We start from the raw sequence: 23,235 nt of genomic DNA on the forward strand, positions 1-23,235 counted from the left end.
GAAAATACTCACCTAACATCATACGAAAATCACTAGGTATCGAAATGGCGTGAAAAATGTCCCGTCGACATATATTCTAGGCCTATCTTTCATATATTCCTCATATTTTCAATAAAGAATAATTTCAATATTGCAACATTTTAAATTTTATTCAATATCACTAACGTACATTATTAATCTGTTTTGCGTAAAATGTACCCTATAGGCCCTAGACATCCAGCGTTTCCATATCTGCCATCTCGTTTGGCAGTTTATCAACTGCATCAGGCAATTGAATAAACTCCGCGGACTAAATGCAKTGTGGCACTGGTCTATCAACATACCTCAGGTTATGTTATGGAATTGAAGTCCATCTATAGTGCACGGTCATCTAACYTGCTATCCCCGAGTTATTACATTTGAAAAACATTTTGCATACCTACTATTTTTTAACCACTTGACATTTTTACATTTTACCATAATCGTGTTTATACTTTTTTGGTTATTAGCCTACTATTTTATTCCTCCATAGCCCTAAACATAGCCTATATTTCCTTATTAGGACTATGAAATATGAAAGCTTTAATTTTAATCTGGAGAATCAGACGATAACAAACGACTAGCCCTATATGCTAAACTTGGTTCACAAAGCAATAAAAAAATATATCTAAAACAATGTATCGCTATAAAAATATATATATATCAACGTATAAGCCTGTCTAATAAACGAATAACATTAGCCGTATGGCCCTCTATAATGTCCCCAGGATGATTTCAACAAGGCTAGAGGTGAGGATCTATACGAGCAAATCCTGGATTCACATCGAGCACTGACACGTTTATAATAATAATGCCCAATAGGGAAATGGACCAGACTACTTACTGCCCAATGAGGGACAGGCTGGCTGGTAGAAACGCGGGGGTGGGCYGTTCTCAGATTCTACAGGAGAAATAGGGAGATAGAGTTAAAAACAGAGGAGGGTTTGAAAAACTACTTTTGATACACTCGCAACCCTAAAGCAGAGATGAGGGAAGTCTAGTGTGCCTCTGCTGTCGTAGTTGAAGTTCTACTGAGGATTTTCGGGGAAACTAGGACATGAGAACAGAAGTGAGAAGAGGTAACATTGCTGCGGACTTCTGGAAAAAAAAGTTGGGGTTGGTTGTGTCGACGCTCCGAGGTAGGTTGATAATCTTGCATGTTTCCAATACCTTATCTGACACTGCCTTGAAACGAAGATGCAGTCATTAAGGACCACTAAAATGTGAGTGTGCGTATTGGCATTCTGTCTCTAGGCTAATTACTAAAGTTTAGTAAACCAACCTAATTGGTGCGTAATGCGCATTGCAATCAATGGTCACCACAAGTGTGATGTTCACATTTTACATAGGCCTGCCTATCTGGTGCAATTGAACGTGTGCAAATTACAATTTTACATCAGTAGGCCTATGCCTACTTGAACAATATTAAGTTCAAAGTGTTAATGTATTCGCGCATATTATTATGATTTTTTCAGAGGGACATGATGTCTTCGGCAACGCTGTGAAGGACCTGAACTCCTCACAGAGATGTTGGGCCCAAGTGGACGTCATGTACAGTGAATCTGGAGCTATGGCCGATTACTCCTCATAATAAACAGGATACTCAGATCCTTCTTCGCCATCTTAATCTATCCTGGAAGTAACATGGGAATGTTCATATTTTATTTCTGGATTTAGTCAGGAAGGAGAACCGAGCAGCTACGGCGTTATCTTGACCCACCACACAAGGTATCCGCGCCAGAGAAATACAGTTCGTGCTTTTGAAGAGCCAGCGCGTAAAACAGAATGCATGGGTGKCAAAGYWGTAAAATGATCTAGAATTGAGATCTGTATATTGACTGACTTTTATTGTTTGGTGAATTCACGCCCAGGTCGWRGAAAATATWATTATTTGAAAATGAAAGAAAAATCGAAAAATGCTGCCCGGACTCGACGGGAAAAGGAAAATAGTGAATTCTATGAGCTGGCCAAACTATTGCCTTTACCTTCTGCCATCACGTCTCAGCTTGATAAAGCTTCAATTATTCGACTCACRACAAGTTACTTGAAAATGAGAATTGTTTTTCCTGAAGGTAAGGTTATGATATTATTATATTAAACGTTGTTATATTATGATGATTATTATTAGGCTATTATAACAACCAACGTTTATATTGATGTTATCATAAGTGTTATTGGTGTATTTAATATTATATTTGTGTTACAGTTATGCTTTTTGTTTTTATTTTGGTGCTAGAAATTCATGTTCTTATGCAAGGATAATAATTCAAATCATAATTCCAAATGTTGCCACATATTATCAAATGACTTTGTTGCCTCATCTATACACTGATATACATGTGTTATATTATAATGATGTCTTATAATGATGAATCATGTCATGTTATTAACGTTTTAATTCCGCTCTCATTCTGCAAAACGCCTGTGCTGCCACTTCTCCTCATTTACACGAAAATCAATAAGACTACAGTAATGATTGTGTTTACGTATGGGAGATGTGTAGGCCTACATGCATCTAAATTAAGCTATATGTTGCACAACATAACTCGTTAGGCCCAATTAAATTCCATTCAATAATCTCGCCACTGTTGCACGTGAAGGGAATACTGTTATTTACCTATGTTATTTCCCATATTGATATATGGAATAGTTTTATATTTTAGTTGGGTATATATAGTCAAATATAGGCAATCAGAGAGATGGTCAAAATGYCATACGACTTAAGGTAACTTTTGTAGGACTTTTGAATTATGGCCATGAAATTGTGTCAATATTATTAACTAGGACTAAGAAATGTTTTTAATTGGAATTTATTCAATCAGAATCTACCATAATGTTTTTCCAAAACAACCTTGATGTATGCCTAAGTAGCCTAAAGATAGCAACTTTATGCACACAATGTCCTGTGAAATAAGTAGTGTGCGCGCATAAATGGACCGTTGTACACACCTCTTTGTCTGTGAAGAATACACTGTGCGTGTCTTTTTACATTTATACACGTGTAGTMCCCTTTCAGAGTCAGGCGACCATGATGCCCCTGGAAGACGATTAGCCGTCATTTGCCACCTTCTCCCCGCGGTCTCAACGGGCCCCTGTTCTGCGTGACCGCTACAGAGCCGCGCCAATTAGCGTCGCCCGAGCGACTAGCGGTCTGATCCTTACGAACATATGGGGGGCCTTGTAACACTGAGGCAAAGAAGAGAAGCGACTTCTCAAGAATTACTTCTCAAGCTCAGGCTGTTAAGACACACACCAACATAAAAAAACGCACGAGAGTATATGGATTGTGGATTTTGCTTAAGATCGATTCCCCCTATGTGTCGAATGTTGTTTTTAGGCCTATAGGCCTAACCTATGTATGACGTTGCAGGTGATCAACGATTCATCGCATGCACGGGCGTCTTGCGCGTACCCGTAGATATTAGCCTATCAATAATGTTAATGCAGTCAGTATAAGAAGTGGAACACTGCACGTAATAGGCCTGCTGAACATATGTCATCTAAAGTCTAATTGACTAATTCTATAAGCACACGCGATGGTTGTTTTGACGTTGTTATGACAAGTGTCATATCTTGTCTATTGTTAATTTTATCTTCATCAGTGTTTTACTGAGTTGTCCAAGGTCCACATATCTGATTTACACTATAAACCTACTTTGTATTGGGGGATTCTTCACGAACTAAAAACAAAACAAAAAACATGATTTKGGGGATTTTCACGAAATTGAATCCATAGAAGGGTCCTTTGGAGGAAGAATTGTTGACATATATTTGACATTTGTATCTTAAAGCATAATTGAGAAATAAAGACTTGAATTTCGAATATTTGTGAAATTTTCGTCTTACCCTTTAATACTCTATAATGTTTCATCTGTAGGTGCTACAAAGCAAAAATTGGTTTCATATGAAGCTTTACTGCCTTCTCTGTGATATTAGGAGTATTTTGATTTCAATAACAATTTTCTTATATTAATTTATAACAATTGAAAAATTTGATTTGCCAAATTTTTTTCAATATAGGACTATGGTTTAACATAATATAGGTCTACCTACTCTACAGGCATATCAAAGTTTCAGAGTGGGATCTCTGCTAGTTTTAAATTTATGGACCATTTTATACAGAGAAATTGACGAAGTAGGCAATGTAACCAATCACAGCTCTCCTTTAACTTGAATCATTGCTCATCCTGCAAATCACCAGCAGAGGGCGACCATTTTGAATCCATTTTCACATTCACTCATTGATAATACTTAGAAATTGGATCATTACTCTAAAAGTAGCAGAGATCCCAGTCTGGAACTTTGACAGGCTGTAGAGTATATTATGTTCAGCAATATATAGAGAAATTAGCCATCCAAAATGGTAGCCTATATTTTCAATGTTCATGTTTTATATTTTTCAATATTAATACATTTATGTCATACATTTTTATAAGAAAAATATAACTGATATCACCGAGCAAGCGGTAAATCTTCATATGACACCAATCTTTGATTTGTAGCACCTACAGATGAAACATTTTGGCGTCTTAAAGGAGGCCTGGGTAAGGCGAAAATGTGATAAATATTCCAACTTCAATTAATTATTTCTCAATCATACAAATGTCAAATATATGTCAACAATCCTTTCTCCAAAGGACCCTACTTTCGATTACATCTAGTGAAAATCCCCCAAATCAGGCCACTCCAATCTGTCCCCTATACATTTTAAATCGATGAGCCATGATAACCATAGAAGTTAAATTGGTACAGCATTCACAGGTGCAACAAATATAGCCTCTTACAAGGCACGCCTCAAAATATGTTAATGAACCAGAAACAACAATAACCCTACCATGCACCCACTAGTGGTGCAAAGGTTTTTGGCGCTCCAAAGAAACGTTTTTTTTTTTACTGTTGATAATACCTAAAATGTGAGTTTTTCGTTACAGTGTAGGCTATAGGCTATCATAGGCTATCAATTTAAGCTTCTTATAGATAGGCCCGCCTACTCTTTAATATTGATAAAAGAGGAGTGTAGAAAGAATTTTTTTTAAACCAGAAATAGTCTATTTAGCGTTAGTAGCCTATGTACACCCGTTCTCACCAGAAGCCCATTTCAGTCACCGTTYGTCTGGGTGAATGGAATGATGAGGAAATTATGACAGGACTACGCTTAATTCGTTTTTTATCACCGTTCCATGATTTTATTAGGCTACAGCTCACCGTTTCCACACTTGATAAGGAAACAAAGCATGCGGTCGTTTCCCAACACTAGCATATGGTAAAATAAACTGATGAATAATTGAAGCTACAGTCTCACAGGGAGGAAGGRATAGTGGCTGTATGGGGGAATCTTCTGTATACTCAGTTTAGGAGGGTCCTGTCACTGATGCGTTTTACGATCCGTATTGGGAGCCATGTGCTTTCCTCATTAAATAGCCTCTGCTGTCTTAAAGGGCTGTCCAAACACACACACACTGCTGCGAGGAGTGCAAAGCAAATCGCCTTGAAACACATAACACAATGTCGAATTAGGCCCGGAAAGTGACCGCGTTTATTGAAAAGAAAATGTTCCGAGTATTCGCTAGTAAAATATTATATGAAAATGTATAGAGGTGAAAGTGTTTTATGGCCGTTATTGACAGCAAGCGGTCAATAACCTTTCATCCACCCTATGTTGTCCCACGGTGTTGAATTACAAGTCACATCAGAGAGAGAGAGAGAGAGAGCGGGAGAGACGCGTTGATGCGTTTGTTTTGCTGAAGTCTTCCGCCGCTGTAAGATTAATCGAAAACACAAACAGACATACAATGCGTATTTGGGCCACCTCACATTTTATTTGGTTCAACAAAATGTTTCGACAATAGATAACCATAACAGCAAACMATATGTCTGGCTTGTCAGGCGTTGCTGACGCAAATATGCAATATTAGAATCATAATTCCAATATAGGACATTATTAGACCTAGCCCATTTCTTGGAAGGATTTTTAAGCTTTTTATATTCCTATACGTTGTTGAAACCTACACAATTAATGGGACACGATATATTTGTGTGTTGGCCTACACAACGTATTATGCTTCTTCTAAGAGCTGAGGCCCGTGTAAATAATGATCTAAATCTGTTGTGGACGCGCACGTGAGCAAAATAACAAATTGAGCTCAGAGAAACTGGGAGCTTTTCCAACTGCAATTTTATAGGAGACGAATACAATTTTCTAACCCTGCATGCGGGCAATTGAACACTCWTTCAGGACAGGGCTCTCCAGACTAATCTTTGAGTCGTCGCTAACGCCTCTTTTGTTTGAAATGTAGGCCTACTTTTGTTCAGTTTGGAGCACTTCATGTCGCAGCAGTATCTTTAGATCCTATTTCTGAATGTAATGTGATTATCTTAAACGCGCGTTGATGTCGAAGAGAGCCTAATTCCCTGCGGTAGGTCAAGTGCGAGAACCTAAAGGCCCCAGCTCGAGCTTCCACACAGATTACCACGGCGCGGAGAGGAACATAGAGTCCCAGCTATGGGGTGGGACTAGTTACCACAACCTATTTGTGCAATTCTATTTTCAAGTGATTTTAAATCTAACCCTAATCTTAAATTAAGACCAAAAAACATTTATTTCTTCCTACATTTTTACAATATAGACATTTTTGACTTTCTGGCTCTGGTACCTAGTGGAAACCCACCTATGGCCCTGCTTAATTGCAATTACCTTAAAACGTGACGTATAGACACACAAAAAAAACGTCCCTAGTAACCACCCCCCACCCCCCTCTATCAGTGATGGTCATTCATTAGAATGATATGAAATGCTAAAAGTTAAGAGATTTAGATTAAATCATTGTCTATTGAATAATAAATGATTTTTCATATGACACTGAATGGTCCAGCTCCTGTAGTGAAGAGGCTGCATATTTGAGTTGTGGTTAAGGAGTAATTTGTTTGTTTCCGTTGTGTAAACGTGAAGTGCATTTTTGGTTAATATTAAAATGCGAAATGTTTCTGTCGTTGTTGTGATCTTTGCACTGGCGCGTGTTTGTTTTCGTATGGAATTTGCATTTCAATCGGGATTGCGCGGTGGTTTACTGGGGACAGCAACTCTTATTTGCTTTATCGGGTTTTGTTGGTTCCTTTGGGTGTGCGGGGGAGATTTGCACGTCCAATGTCTTGCCAACCTGTTTACAGTCCGTTCAATGCGAAAATATTTTCGTTCGCTGTGAAATCAGGTGTGCTCAATTGAACGAATAATATTAGGTTTTTAAATATAGACCCAAACATTATATTTATTTCAAGTGTAAATATTATTATGATATGCCTATCATTGATTTTAACGCTGATAGCCATATTATTAAATGTACACAATTACGTCGAAAATGTATGCATCTCAAAGGCATCCTCTCTATAAGGATATTGGGCCAATGTAAGATTATTATTGTCATGTTTGGTTATTATGATGATGAGTATTATTATGTCTTATTTTCCCATGTGTGTTGCAGGGCTGGGAGAGTCCTGGGGCCACGTGAGTCGGACCAGAWCTCTGGATAATGTTGGGCGAGAGCTGGGATCACATCTGTTACAGGTGGGATCACATATCCTACAGGTGCAGACTTATTTGAATTATGAACGTCATTTTTATCTTTGGAATAATAATAGAAATGTTAAAAAAATGTCGAATGTAAAACGTGTTTTTATTATTGTAAATTCTGTATGCATGATTTATTTTTTATTGTATTATTATTATTATCATTATTATTATTATCATTATCCCACGTGACAGCAGCAGTAGTCGCCCGTTATCCATGCTTTAAAAGGAGAGTGATTTTCTTCCTCACAACGCCTCCCTCCTGCTGCTCTCATTCTTGTGGATATAAATCTGGAAATATCTTCAACGCATTCATAGTCACGCGCTGCGCCTCTCTTCTCTCCTCCAGGAGTCTCTAGTTAACAAGGGTTCGTTCCTACATGATCGTAACAACACTAAATGCAACACAGCAAAAGCACCATGGCCTAGTATAGTCGAAGTGCTAGACTATAATAATGATCATAATGATATTAATAAGTATGCAGACATTATTAGTGTTTTTCTATTGATAAGTTCAAGATAATTAATCATTTCGATATAAATAATTTGGATACATTGAAGTAAATTGTGTTATTATTATTATTATGCTAATTGGTAACAACCTTTTTGATACAGTCAATCAATAAAAAAAACACTATGCTACGATGCTGTCATAGACGTGTCTCCGATATTTTCCTTATTTTGTATTGACAACAGACTGATTGATTATTAATATGAGAAATTAAATGATCTAATAACCTGTATAGTAGCATTAATATGTAGGCCTAGCTAGGCAAAGGTCTACGCACATTTTGTCCACGTTGGACCTAATTAAAATATACATTACATTTATTTTTCAGACGTTGGACGGGTTCATTTTTGTGGTTGCTCCGGACGGGAAAATAATGTACATATCTGAAACAGCATCGGTCCATTTGGGATTATCACAGGTACGCTGCTACTGATTGCTTTATTTTGCATTCGATTTAAATCGATCCTTGTGCTTTGTGCAACGGTAGACATAGCCTATAGTCCTATGTTTTACGTTCCTTGAAAACAATGACTAAACGTGTATTTTAACAGGTAGAGCTGACGGGAAATAGTATTTACGAGTACATCCACCCCGCTGACCACGACGAAATGACAGCCGTGCTGACAGCTCACCAACCCTCCCACTCGCACTTTGTCCAAGGTATGGTAACCTGTGTGTGCTATGGTGACTGAATGAGCACTGAATCATGTGTCATGGTATTTACATTATATGGTCGTCTTTGATTGCGTTTTCTCTCTGTCTTTGAAGAATATGAAATGGAACGTTCGTTYTTCTTGAGAATGAAATGCGTCCTCGCGAAAAGAAATGCTGGTCTGACRTGTGGTGGATACAAGGTAGGCCTATGTTGCTGCCATCTTTCTCAATGTCGAAGATGTTAGATTATATAGTCAGTCATTCCACTTTGTGTTTATGGTGTGACTGAATTGTTGATAGTTGGCACATGGTCTTTATAATTGAAGCCTATATTTTAAACTTCTCTGGCAAACTGCAGTTGGTTTTTGAAAAATCCATCAAACTGTAGTTTTAGCCCTGCTAGAAACTCTCCGTTCCCATGCAGTCCATAATAACAGAAATCTCTTGCAATACCTCTAAACTGGTTGAATACATATTTCCATATGTGTATTSTTATRTATTGTARGCCTWCATGCATATTTGTGTGTACAATTGTGTCAGGTGATCCACTGCAGCGGGTACCTRAAGATCCGTCAGTACAGCCTGGACATGTCTCCATTTGATGGCTGCTATCAGAACGTGGGCTTGGTGGCGGTGGGCCACTCTCTACCCCCTAGCGCTGTCACTGAAATCAAACTACACAGCAACATGTTCATGTTCAGAGCCAGCCTGGATATGAAGCTCATCTTCCTCGACTCCAGGTAAATACAGCATTTAACGCCACTCACACACTGGAGAAGCTTAGTGGTACAAATAAGGTTCCACTTTAAACAACTTCTAACGGCTTTGTTGAGCATTCATAACATCTTCATAAATGCTACATAGATGCATGAGTAGTCATACACATCTGAAAAAATGAGGAAGATGTGGAAATTGGGTACATTCTGTATGCATATGTATATGTAATTATGAGTGTATTTAATATTGTGTATGTCCCAGGGTAGCTGAGCTGACAGGCTATGAGCCCCAGGATCTTATAGAGAAGACGCTCTATCACCATGTCCATAGCTGTGACTCCTTCCACCTGAGATGTGCACACCACTTGTGTGAGTTAGGTTTGTTTTGCTCTCCTACAGTTACTATCTCCCAGTCCTCAGCACTAGAATGTTCTATCTGTGATATATTAACAGTGTAGTGGCAATAGTAATACAAAAGGCATAACTAACACCACTGTCTGTGCTGAATGTTATACACATATATAATGTACTTACAGTGCATTCGGAAAGTATTCACACCCCTTGACTTTTTCCACATTTCCCCTCCTCATCAAACTACACACAATACACCATAATGACAATGCAAAAACAGGTTTTTAGACATTTTTGCAAATGTATTAAAAATAAAACACTGATATCATATTTACGTAATTATTCAGACCCTTTACTCAGTACTTTGTTGCAGCACTTTTGGCAGCGAGTACAGCCTCAAGTCTTCTTGAGTATGACGCTACAAGCTTGGCACACCTTTATTTGTGGAGTTCCTCCCATTCTTCTCTGCAGTTCCTCTCAAGCTGTCAGGTTGGATGTGGAGCGTTGCTGCACAGATATTTTCAGGCCTCTCCAGAGATGTTCGATCAGGTTCAAGTCCGGGTTCTGGCTGGGCCACTCAAGGACATTCAGAGACATGTCCCGAAGCCACTCCTGCGTTGTCTTGGCTGTGTGCTTAGGGTCGTTGTCCTTTTGGAAGGTGAACCTTCACCCCAGTCTGAAGTCCTGTGCGCTCTGGAGCAGGTTTTCATCAAGGATCTCTCTGTACTTTGCTCCGTTCATCTTTCCCTCAATTCTGACTAGTCTCCCAGTCCCTGCCGCTGAAAAACATCCCCACAGCATGATGCTGCCACCACCATGCTTCACCTTAGGTATGGTGCCAGGTTTCCTCCAGACGTGACGCTTGGCATTCAGGCCAAAGAGTTCAATCTTGGTTTCATCAGACCAGAGAATCTTGTTTCTCATAGTCTGAGTCTTTAGTGTCTTTTGCCAAACTCTAAGCGGGCTTGTCATGTGCCTTTTACCTGAGGATTGGCTTCTGTCTGCCACTTTACCAAAAGGCCTGATTGGCGGAGTGCTGCAGAGATGGTTGTCCTTCTTGGAAGGATTCCCATCTCCCACAGAGGAAACTCTGGAGGCTCCTTGTCAGCTGAACCATCATGTTCATAGTACCTTCCGACTAAGGCACTTCTCCCCCGATTGCTTCAGTTTTCCCGGGTGGCCAGCTCAGAAAGAGTCTTGGTAGTTTCCAAAACTTCTTCCATTTAAGAATGAGGAGGCCACTGTGTTCTTGGGGACCCTTTCAATGCTGCTACTGTGGGACCTATAATAGACAGTGTGTGCCTTTCCAAATCATGTCCAATCAGTTGAATTTACCACAAGTGGACTGCCAATCAAGTTGTAATAACGGCACCTGGTGACCTAGTGAAGAGGAGCACACGTGACAGTCTCACTAGCAAAGGGTCTTGAATTCTTATGTAATTAAGCGGATTTCTCTTTCTTATTTTGAATACATTGCCCAAAAATATCTAAAAACCTTGTTTCAACTTTGTCATTATAGGTATTGTGATTTTTTAATTTATTTAATCAATTTTAGAATAAGGATGTAAGCGTAACAAATGTGAAAAAGTCAAGGGGTCTGAATCTTTCTGGATGCTTTAATTGACTTAAATAGCTTACATCACCTGAAACCAAAGTCCTGTTTTTCCATTTTCTAAATTGCTTATGAACTAATCTGATTATTTATGGTTTTTCAACGTTCACCGAGAGGTAAAATTATTATCTGACAATAAATAGTTATATTTTTTAATTATTGTTTTATACAGTTCTAATATATTTGTGTATAGACAGAGTAATTGCAAATAACCTGTTCTACTTTGAACAATCCATGTTGCACTACAATCCTATCATCCACATATTACTATACATGGCCACTAATTTAATGCTCATTATTTTTTAACAATGATATAAACAAAGAAATTTTCAGTTCCCTTAACTCTCTCTCTCCTCCCCTCCTTTGTCTCTTTGTCTCGTGCTGTCTGTGGTCTGTCTGTCTGTCTGTCTGCCTGTCTGTCTGCCTGTCTGTTGTCTGTCTGTCTGTCTGTCTGTCTCTGTCTGTCTCTTCTCCTGTCTCTTGTCTCTCTTGTCTGTTCTCTCGTCTGTCCTCTGTCTGCTCTCTCTGTTGTCTCTCTGTCTTGCCTTCTCTGTCTGTCTCTCTGTCTGTCTCTCTGCTGCTTCTCTCTCTCCTCCTCTCTCTCCTCTTCCTCTCTCCCTCTCTCGTCTCTCTCTCTCTCTTCTCTTCTCTCTTCTCTTCTCTCTCTTCTCTCTTCCTTCTCTCCTTCCTCTCTCTCTCTCTCTCTCTCTCTCTCTCTCTCTCTCTCTCTCTCCTCTCTCCATCTCTCCTCTCTCTCCTCTCTCTCTCTCTCCTCTCCTCCTCTCTCTCTCTCTCTTCTCTCTCTCTCTCTCTCCTCTCTCTCTTCTCTCTGCTCTCTCTCTTCTCCTCTCTCCTCTCTCTCTCTCTCTCTCTCCTCTCTCCTCTCTCCTTCTCTTCCCAGTGTGGTGAAAGGCCAAGTGACCACTAAGTACTTATAGGTTCCTTGGGGCTAAGCAGGGTGGCTGGGTTTGGGTCCGAGCTATGCCAATCGTATCCAAAGCCGTTCCTCCAGACCCCACTGTATCGTCAGTGTCAACTACGTCCTCACGTAGGTACCTCAGCAAAACCCCAGAGGATAACACATGAAAGCCATTGTACAACAGTTATTTCTTATGTGATCCTTGGTGGATAACATACAGGACCAACACTACATCAGTGGGTCATAATATGTGTGCTAGTCCCACAGTGTGTATAGCCTGCCCTTTTGGTTTGTCTGTACATCACCAATAAGTCTGTAGTACTGTCAGTGGAAAGAATGGTGCTGTAGGTCTAGGGTGTCTGGTATTTCTTCAGTGGATGGTTATATCTCCTATCGGGAGGCATGGCACCGCAGAGAGCGAGATCAGCAGTCACATCTGTCCTTGATTTGTTTGGTCTGATGTGATTCCTGGCTCTGGGAGGGTCAGGCCAGGCTTGAGCCTGTTCAGATTTTTACACAGCACCACACACACACACAGACTTCTTTGTAGCTCAGCTTAGCTGTCGTTTCCCTCTCTGATAAGATAATGAGTATTGGCACCCGAGGTTTACACAAGCCATCACTGCAAAGCAATTAACGAGAGGTTAATAAGAAATATATTTATTTTTAGGTTAATAAGAAACATGACACATTTTTGTTCATTTGCTTAAATGACTTAAGTGTAGTGGATGAGGTGTTTGTTGAAGGTAAGTTTTGACAGGATTGTAAATAGGACTTTTTATTTGTTGAGCTCATTTATAGTGGAAYGAAATTGTGTATTTTCGTCTCATCAGAGCCTGTCGACTGTGTTTTTTGTTGTTCTGTAGATGTTAGGATGAAATGTTCTGTTAGATTTTTCTGTCTAATAGGGTGAGAGTTTACAGTAGCTGACAGGCAGGCTGCAGCGGTCTATCACTGTTCAATTACAATCATATTTTCTTGAAAAACAAAGTTGTTTACTGTCACTTTCTTCTGCTGTAGAATAGTTATTGTGTAGTAGTGTGGATGTCTGTGTGTAGAATATGTATTGTGTAGTAGTGTGGATGTCTGTGTGTAGAATAGTTATTGGTGTAGTATGCCGTGTGTTGTCTTGTCGATCGTAGGGATAGAATAGTTATATGTCTATAGGGATGGCTTGTTCGTTAGAATAGATATTGGAGTAGTGTGGATGTCTGTGTGTAGAATATTTATTGTGTAGTAGTGTGGATGTCTGTGTGTAGAATAGTTATTGTGTAATAGTGTGGGTGTCTGTGTAGTATAGTTATTGTGTTGAGTAGTGTGGGTGTCTGTGTGTAGAATAGTTATTGTGTTGAGTAGCGTGGGTGTCTGTGTGTTGAGGTCATTGAGTTATCAGGTTTACAAAAGCTTATTCATGTCTATGGACTTGGCTGTTACCTTTGGAACCCTCACCCAGGAAGGGAAAGTCAGTTGGCAAGGTGTCTGTGGAATGAACAACATGTCCATCTGTCTGTCTGCAGACTGTGTCAACTGTCTCAGTCAAGCATGGGTTCACAAAGTATTTTTTTCTTCCTAATAGTTTTAATTTGTTTGGTTGAGTCAACCTGGCCTGAGGTGTCAGATAGAAGTGATTTCACTGTTGGCACTATTCCATTGTCTCTATTGGCCTTGGCAAACCTCAATCCAGTCAAGCTTAAGTATTAGAAAGAAAACAAATACAGTTTGAACCCAGGTCTGGTGGACTGTCTTTCTCAGACAGTGGTATTGAGCTAAGTGTGGGCCTCCGTCATGCATGAGCACTGATAAGCAACACAATTTGCTTCAACCCAGTTTTCCACTGGAAAAGTCACCATAACGTTCAAACCTCTTTTCACTCGCCATGCACTTGCTTTATCATCTGAACTGCAAACAGTCCAGATATAGATATAGATAGAGTCTGAGTCAAGCTCTATTGGTTCTGTGTGTTAGTATTGGCTCAGTACAGATGTAGAATCTTAATTTGATCACCTTGTTGCAGGAGAACTTTCCTACAATGCAGGAAATGTAAAACTTGTCATGTATTTGACGTTTAAAAAGGCTTCTGAAGTTTGTAATTTCCACTTAGAAATCGTATAATTATATTCCACATAATAATTCACATTTCCTGTTTCTGCAGGATTATTTTCCTGCTGTAGCAAACTGGCTCAAATTAAGATCCTACATCTGTACCTTCCGGTTAGGTCTGTGGAAACGGTGCCACTGCCTTCTAGGATGGGACATTTAGCCTATTTCCTGGTGTGCTGCTGTGTGTAACGTGTATTGCTGCAGATGTAAAACTGTTTCAGTAAATTAATTAGGCCCATAAAACACTCCATTAGCCAGAGGAGGCAGAAGAGGCTTCTCCGTACAGAGGAGAGAAGAAGGAAATKACTCGACACGCACTGCCGCAGCCGCAGACTACCCCCCTCCCCATATCCATAACGGTGTTTATGAGGTTTTAATTGATAGGCCATAAAGATGAGGAGCGTTTATGGCTGCCAGCTTGGTGAGAGAGTAGAGAGTTTAAAGTTTGGATGGAGATTTTTCATTCCCCCCATGTGATCTTTTTTTTTTTTTTAACAATTGTTTTATTTTTATTGAATCACATACTGTACAGTCAATTAGTACCGTCTTGTGACCTTGTTGAGATGTTTTATCGTGTGAGACATTAAGCTGTAATGAGACATTGTGCAAACGTGTTTTTTTGCCTCAACGTATCTGTGAGAATAGCATCAGTCAGTCAGTGAATTCATAGTAACTCAGTTCATTAGCAGAGAGAGAGATAACAATACAATGTCATCCACTGAGTGTTCCTGTCCTGTCTGAGGCTAAATAATAATGATAATAATGAGTTCATTGTTTCCCCCTAAATTTCTGAGAGAATGGCATCGGATTTAGTCAGTTCATCAGAGAACTATCACAGCCCCTTTGTCACTGTTGTTATCAGAGGCAGTGGTAGGTGATTCACACAGTAGCAGGTAGAGGTGTACTAGTCTACACTGATTAACACACAGCTAGTAGGGCACACAGGAACGCAGGAGTTCACCTCTTGTTGAACTGCCTCTATGTGTACTAGTACTGATAACCTATCTGCCTCGTCCTATTGGCTAGTACTGATAACCCTTCCACCTTCCGTCCCTTCCTATTGGCCAGAGCCTGTCACTGTGATCCCTGACCTTTCTTAGGCAATACTCTGTGTTTACAGAGAGACACGAACACTTTATCACGTAAAGGAGTGTGTGTGTCATGCACTGAAATGCGAGACCTGACCTGATCCTATGAGAATACTATTCTTTATGTTTTTGATGGTGTTTGTATGGAACGTGTATTTCTTGATTGTGATTGTGTGTGACATGTACCTGTATATGTGTCTGTGTGCGAGTGAGCATGTGCACATGCTTGGGGTGTGTGTGTCTGTTTGTGTGTGTGTGGAGGATGGATCAGTGTTTGGCCAGAGTAAACCCTGTCCAGGTTTTTCCATCCATCTTCTCCAACTTGATTCATCATAGTGAACAAAATCCATACGGGGAGGCCTGGGACCTGAAATCGGCCCTGGCATTTCTAACACACTGGCCCATTTTCTTCCTTGAAGCCCCTACACCGGCCCATTTTTTTCCCTTGATGCCACATTATTAGTCAGATAATGCTTATTATTTGTGAAAATAAATAAAGTTGGACAGTCCCACTCAGCTAAAAATGTACCAGCCCATCTGGCATTTGCCCGAAATGCCCGATGCCCAGTCCACCCCTGCTTTACAGAGAAATAAATTCCCATTTCCAAATACTGTCTCCTGGCATGGTGTTCCTGTGGGCTTGGCTTAGCCAAACATAGCCCTTAATCGCATGTGTATTTGAACGAACAACCTCCCCTCTGTTGTATGTTTGTTAAAGGCCTTGTTACAATCCTGATGGAGAAACAAGTCCTTCCGAAAGCCTCTCTACCGCTCTTTCTCGCTCTCTTTCTCTCTTTCACTCTCTCTCTTCTCTCTCTTTCTCTCTCACACAGACACACACACACACCATGCTCTAATTACCAAACCGATGTTAGTGTGTATTTGCACCATGAGAGTGAAAAAATTAAAATACCCAGGTAGACAAATGCACAAGCCACACTTGGATAAACAGTCTTAACAGTGGAGCTGTCTTCCCTTGTTTAATGATGGTCTTTATGTAATCCTAACACATAGTTAAATCAGGAATATANCATCCATCTTCTCCAACTTGATTCATCATAGTGAACAAAATCCATACGGGGAGGCCTGGGACCTGAAATCGGCCCTGGCATTTCTAACACACTGGCCCATTTTCTTCCTTGAAGCCCCTACACCGGCCCATTTTTTTCCCTTGATGCCACATTATTAGTCAGATAATGCTTATTATTTGTGAAAATAAATAAAGTTGGACAGTCCCACTCAGCTAAAAATGTACCAGCCCATCTGGCATTTGCCCGAAATGCCCGATGCCCAGTCCACCCCTGCTTTACAGAGAAATAAATTCCCATTTCCAAATACTGTCTCCTGGCATGGTGTTCCTGTGGGCTTGGCTTAGCCAAACATAGCCCTTAATCGCATGTGTATTTGAACGAACAACCTCCCCTCTGTTGTATGTTTGTTAAAGGCCTTGTTACAATCCTGATGGAGAAACAAGTCCTTCCGAAAGCCTCTCTACCGCTCTTTCTCGCTCTCTTTCTCTCTTTCACTCTCTCTCTTCTCTCTCTTTCTCTCTCACACAGACACACACACACACCATGCTCTAATTACCAAACCGATGTTAGTGTGTATTTGCACCATGAGAGTGAAAAAATTAAAATACCCAGGTAGACAAATGCACAAGCCACACTTGGATAAACAGTCTTAACAGTGGAGCTGTCTTCCCTTGTTTAATGATGGTCTTTATGTAATCCTAACACATAGTTAAATCAGGAATATATCTGTGTATCTACATCAGGGCTCTCCAACCCTGTTCCTGGAGAGCTAACATCCTGTAGGTTTTCACTCCAACCCTAATCTAGCACACCTGATTGATAAGCTGAACCAGGTTAGTTACAGCTGGGGTTGGAGCGAAAACCTACAGCAAGGTAGCTCTCCAGGAACAGGGATGGACACCTCTGATCTACATGATCTACAGTACACACTGTATGTGTATGTTTCTGCAGGGATACTGAGTATAAAGGACTCCAGCTGTCTCTGGACCAGGTGACAGACACCAAGCCATCCTTTCCCTTCAGCAGTACTCCCACCAGCCTCACTGAGAACCGCAGAGCACCCAAGAGCAGAGTGTCCCGAGCCAAGGCCAAGGCCCGACTCTCCCCCTACACACAGGTGAGGCTCTATAGGAACATAAAGCACTGGTCCTGTACACATCCCACACAGAGGCAACTCTCTCTATTTGAGCCAGGATACTGCATGATCTATCAGTGATGGGAGGTGATGGGAGGTAGCTTATACCTGATGTATCACTTCTTGATTACCTAGGTAATGACTCTTATTTCTCCTCTCTCTCGCCCTGTCTCTCTCCCTCTCTCGCCTTGTCTCTCTCCCTCTCTCTCGCGCACTCACCCTCTCTCTCTATCTCTGCAGTACGCTGGTTTCCAGGCCGAGCGGTCAGAGTCGGACCAGGACAGCCCTTGGGCCGGATCTCCCCTCACAGACTCTGCTTCCCCTCAGCTGCTGGAGCAGGGTGAGGGGCTTGGCACCTCCTGTGCCTACAGGCAGTTCTCCGAGCCACGTCCCCTCTGCTACAGCCTCCCAATCACTGAGGAGCAACACCACCACCACACCTCCAGCGACAGCCACTCCCACCTCGACACACAAGGCCACAAGCAGACGTGCGAGCGGGGCCGCTGTGAGGCAGGGAGGTACTTCCTGGGTGCTCCCCAGGGTGGGAGAGAGGCGTGGTGGGGAGCTGCCCGCTCTGTGCTGCCCCTGGCCAAGACCTCATCCCTGGAGAATGGAGAGGGATATGAGAGCAGCGTGCCCCACATCACATCCATCCACAGTCTGCATAGTAAGTCCCTATCCCTGGCCCTTTAGCTTGTATTACTGTAGGAGGCTGAAGATGGGTGAACTCCACTGTTGCAGGCTCAAAGACACACAGATTTGATTCGGGTTGGTACAAAAGCCTGCTCACTCTTCAGACCTCCCACCTCTGCTTTATTTAACCTTTATTTAACCAGGGAAAAATCTTGTGGTTATAACCTCTTTGCAATGGTGACATGGAAGAGGTCAGCAGCAAAATACAGGTTAGTTTTAACACGTAAGATAACATGCTGCTAACTCTGCTTAGCCCTGGATATAGCTTCCTGTTGGCTCTAAGATCAGTGTCCTGTCCCTCCTTCTACAGACCGTGGCCAATGGGACCAGGACAGTGTGGTCAGCTCGCCAGACGGGGGCTCCGCCAGCGACTCTGGGGACCGTTACCGCRCAGACTACTTCCGGGCCAGCCCCCAGGAGCCGAGCAAGATCGAGACCCTGATCCGAGCCACGCAGCAGATGATCAAGGAGGAGGAGAATCGTCTGCAGCACCGCAGCAAGCTCCACCCAGACACTGACACTCCTCTAGGGCCTGCCAACGGCCTCCCGAAGGGCCCCGGCCCCTGCTTCACCACCGACTACCCCCAGGGGGTGCTACAGAGTGTGTTGTGCCGTGGCCTGGGTCAGGTGATCAGCCCCGGATCAAGCCCTGCCCCTCTCTCCAGGCTCAGCAGCCCAGGCTCTGACCACCACCTCCCCAAGCCCAAAAACTACCTCCAGCAGACAGTACAGACAGACCTGTCCCCTCTCTCCCAGCCCCTGCACCACCAGCTTGGCCGTCCAGGCCCCTGCTCATCCTCCTCCCCTACCCCTGCCCCAGCCCTCTACCCTTCCCACCCCCAAACCCAAACGGGGAGGCCTTATCTGGACAAGCAAGCAGCTACCTACTCCCTGACGGGCTACGCCCTGGAGCACCTGTATGACACCGATAGCCTCAGGGACTTCTGTTCCTCCGCTGGCTCCACCCACTACGACGTGACTTCACACCTGCGCATGCAGGCAGAGCAGGGGCCGGGACACAAGGGGACCTCCGTCATCATCACCAACGGCAGCTAACGCCCGCTTGTCCAAAAACACCAAGTCTAAAATGTCAGCATATTCCCTACATTAGGGAATAGGGTGCCATTTCCCTGCACGCTACTTTTGACCAAAGCCTGCATAGGGCTCTGGTCAAAAGTAATGCACTACATAGGGAATAGGTTGACATTTCGGGTGCACACTAAAACACATGAAGAAGAAACTGTAGATCCATGGAATCTCCATGCTATAGCCCAGCCTCGACTGCCTCATCTGCATCTTATCCAGCAAAAATACTTTTTCCTATCCTACTTCTTGTGTTTCCTTTTCTTTTAGTTTTTACAGAGCTACGTTATTCCATTTGCACTGTCAGAAATGGAGTTTCATTGTGGGAACCTCATCCCTAGGGTTGAAGATAGGGTTGTGGATATGTTTTGAGTTAACAGGGAAGGGTTCAACGTCAGTGCACTTTTTAGTGTTGGTGGTCAGAATCCCCTTATCACAACACAACTCTAGATTTAAAGTCAACTGACCTGGTTAAATTTATATATTTTTTGTCCGTGCTACAGACGGCTGTATCTGTTTGCTAATACAGGACTAGTAAAGGCCCAGGGCACTACTTTTGTGATAATAATTCAGGGGGTACTGCAGCACCCCTACTTCCCATAGCTATGATTAAAGGTGTGCAGTATAGAGATTAAGCAAAAATGACACAAAGAAACTTCACAGACATCAATGATTATGCAAATTCATTCTATCTATGTTTTCCCCAGTAGGTAAGGTATGGATTAAGGGAAGTGTACCCACACTTTCAGAGAAAGCAAAGAGGGGATTTAAGGGATACATGCAAGAGATACATATGCCTACATTTACATTGAGACATACAGCAGTTCACCTGGACTGTCAGGTAGCTAGCTCTAATTGGGCTAAATGTCTTGTTGGCGTGGATAACAACAGTTATTAGTGCTTTGGTCTGTCACCTCAATGAGGATAACAACATTATATACAACCTCTAATGAACAACCTTATTGAGGTGTGATTACTTAGAGGCTAAAGGTCAATATGATGAAGAGGATTTTCTCATTAGCCAGGTGTAGTGGTAAACGCTGAGGGGGAATTTAGCATGCTTACAAGCTAAACACTGAGGTAGGAGTTAGCATCCTAACAAAGCTGAGGTGGGAGTTAGCATGCTAACAAGGCTGAGGTCAGAGTTAGCATGCTAACAAGGCTGAGGTGAGAGAAAGCATGCTAACAAGGCTGACGTGAGAGTAAGCATGCTAACTCGGCTGACATGAGAGTAAGCATGCTATTTCGGCTGACGCGAGAGTTAGCATGCTAACTCGGCTGACATGAGAGTTAGCATGCTAACACGGCTGAGGTGGGAGTTAGCATGCTTATAAGGTTGAACGTGTGTGTATCTCCGAGGCATGTCTTGTTAAATTGTCAACAAGGGTAATTGTACAGTTATTGTACTGGAAAGAGATGCTCATTGTTTATTGAACATTTGATGAGATGAAGGAAAAATCAAGAGAGGTGAAATGGAGAGGTTGTGTTCTGCTGTGGTTGATTGACTAGCACAGTGTTAAGGAGAGCGGTTAGGACACTTTCTGTCTAATAATACAGAATGATGCCGTGGCAACGCTTGCTTGTACCAACATGACGTTAGTTATCAGTACCATAATAATGAGTTATATGACAATTCATGAAATTTTTTCACAAAGTCATGATACATGCAGCAATATGCAATCCAACCGGTTGGGTAGTCGTTTAGACAGCCTAAATCATCATCACATCTGATCATGCTAATGCTTGCATTACCTTTCACTAACGCTTGTGACAACCTTCATATCATGTTTATTATACTGTTTTGAAGGCAGTGTGACACATTTCAAACGTTCCCTTGGATTCTATTGTAAATGTGGTTACCATATCTCTTATATTTATAYGTTTGGATTTGTTAGTTTTCTGAATTGTGCTTCTCCAAAGTTATTTATGATGTAAATATGCTCAGAAAAAGACACCACTTTGAAGCACAGGGGAAAAGTTGTATTTATTTAGTGAATGTTTATTTTGGGTTTTGAAATATAGTTGCAATCAAAACAGTCTGCTTGCATATGAGTGTTTGATTTAAACAAATTCTATGAAAAAATTAAATAAACAGAACACTTTTTGCAAAGAAGAAATGACTCATAATTTACGTGTGTTTTCTATTGTAGGCTACTGTAAGCATTTGAGTGTAAATGCAATAATTAACTTACAGTGGGGAGAACAAGTATTTGATACACTGATGATTTTGCAGGTTTTCCTACTTACAAAGCATGTAGAGGTCTGTAATTTTTATCATAGGTACACTTCAACTGTGAGAGACRGAATCTAAAACAAAAATCCAGAAAATCACATTGTATGATTTTTAAGTAATTAATTTGCATTTTATTGCATGACATAAGTATTTGATACATCAGAAAAGCAGAACTTAATATTTGGTACAGAAACCTTAGTTTGCAATTACAGAGATCATACGTTTCCTGTAGTTCTTGACCAGGTTTGCACACACTGCAGCAGGGATTTTGTCCCACTCCTCCATACAGACCTTCTCCAGATCCTTCAGGTTTCGGGGCTGTCGCTGGGCAATACGGACTTTCGGCTCCCTCCAAAGATTTTCTATTGGGTTCAGGTCTGGAGACTGGCTAGGCCGATACCTGTCTCTTATACACATCTAGATGTGTATAAGAGACAGGTGATTGACCGTCATCTTGAACTTCTTCCATTTTCTAATAATTGTGCCAACAGTTGTTGCCTTCTCATCAAGCTGCTTGCCTATTGTCCTGTAGCCCATCCCAGCCTTGTACAGGTCTACAATTTATCCCTGATGTCCTTACACAGCTCTCTGGTCTTGGCCATTGTGGAGAGGTTGGAGTCTGTTTGATTGAGTGTGTGGACAGGTGTCTTTTATACAGGTAACGAGTTCAAACAGGTGCAGTTAATACAGGTAATGAGTGGAGAACAGGAGGGCTTCTTAAAGAAAAACTAACAGGTCTGTGAGAGCCGGAATTCTTACTGGTTGGTAGGTGATCAAATACTTATGTCATGCAATAAAATGCAAATTAATTACTTAAAAATCATACAATGTGATTTTCTGGATTTTTGTTTTAGATTCCGTCTCTCACAGTTGAAGTGTACCTATGATAAAAATGACAGACCTCTACATGCTTTGTAAGTAGGAAAACCTGCAAAATCGGCAGTGTATCAAATACTTGTTCTCCCCACTGTATATTGGCAATAGATGTTGAAAAACATAAGGGAAAAAATCTATTAGACTACATGAAACTGTATATTTACTGTTACATTTACCCATAAAAATAAAAGTMTTGAATTCTGACTAGCTAATAATACACCAAAAAGACTGAAGTGAAAAGCAATTTTTTCTAAAAGACTTACAAAAAGACGCCCCAAAACTGTGATATGTTTACTATGTTTACTTAAACCATTTTCTGCAATGATTCAATTTAATAGCATTTCAGAGATGGGACATTTTAGCAGTGAGAAGCACACTAAATGTCCCCTGGTTATGTGTGGCTGCTACGGCAAATAAAGAGACTGATGAAAATCGATACGGGACGATCTCCAATTAAGCGAGAAGATTTGTGGGTCTAGAGAGGTCAGTGATGAGGAGCTTTCTCTCTCTCTCTCTCTCTCTCTCTCTCTCTCTCTCTCTCTCCTCCCCCTCTCTAATATCTGATGGATGTTTACTGGGTGTTTGCTACAGTCGTTTCAACCCTAGACAGCTCAGGCTCCAGCACTGCATCACTCCCCATCCCTGTGCCTC

General features: G+C 41.5%; 1 protein-coding gene across 1 annotated transcript; it reads left to right on the forward strand.

The window, feature by feature from the left end:
- The first annotated feature begins 883 nt into the window (after positions 1-883).
- On the forward strand, positions 884-21,666 carry LOC111976138 (single-minded homolog 1-A-like). Its single transcript, XM_024004898.2, is given in 14 exon segments — positions 884-1,157; positions 1,494-2,090; positions 7,497-7,579; positions 8,422-8,511; positions 8,645-8,753; positions 8,862-8,947; positions 9,288-9,487; positions 9,726-9,836; positions 12,328-12,358; positions 12,360-12,399; positions 12,402-12,474; positions 17,516-17,681; positions 17,940-18,366; positions 18,703-21,666. Coding segments are annotated over 13 exon segments (2,337 nt in total). The 5' UTR covers positions 884-1,157; positions 1,494-1,915; the 3' UTR covers positions 19,449-21,666.
- The last annotated feature ends 1,569 nt before the right edge of the window (positions 21,667-23,235 follow it).

Source organism: Salvelinus sp. IW2-2015, linkage group LG2 (assembly GCF_002910315.2).
Source record: "Salvelinus sp. IW2-2015 linkage group LG2, ASM291031v2, whole genome shotgun sequence".
Lineage (NCBI taxonomy): Eukaryota > Metazoa > Chordata > Actinopteri > Salmoniformes > Salmonidae > Salvelinus > Salvelinus sp. IW2-2015.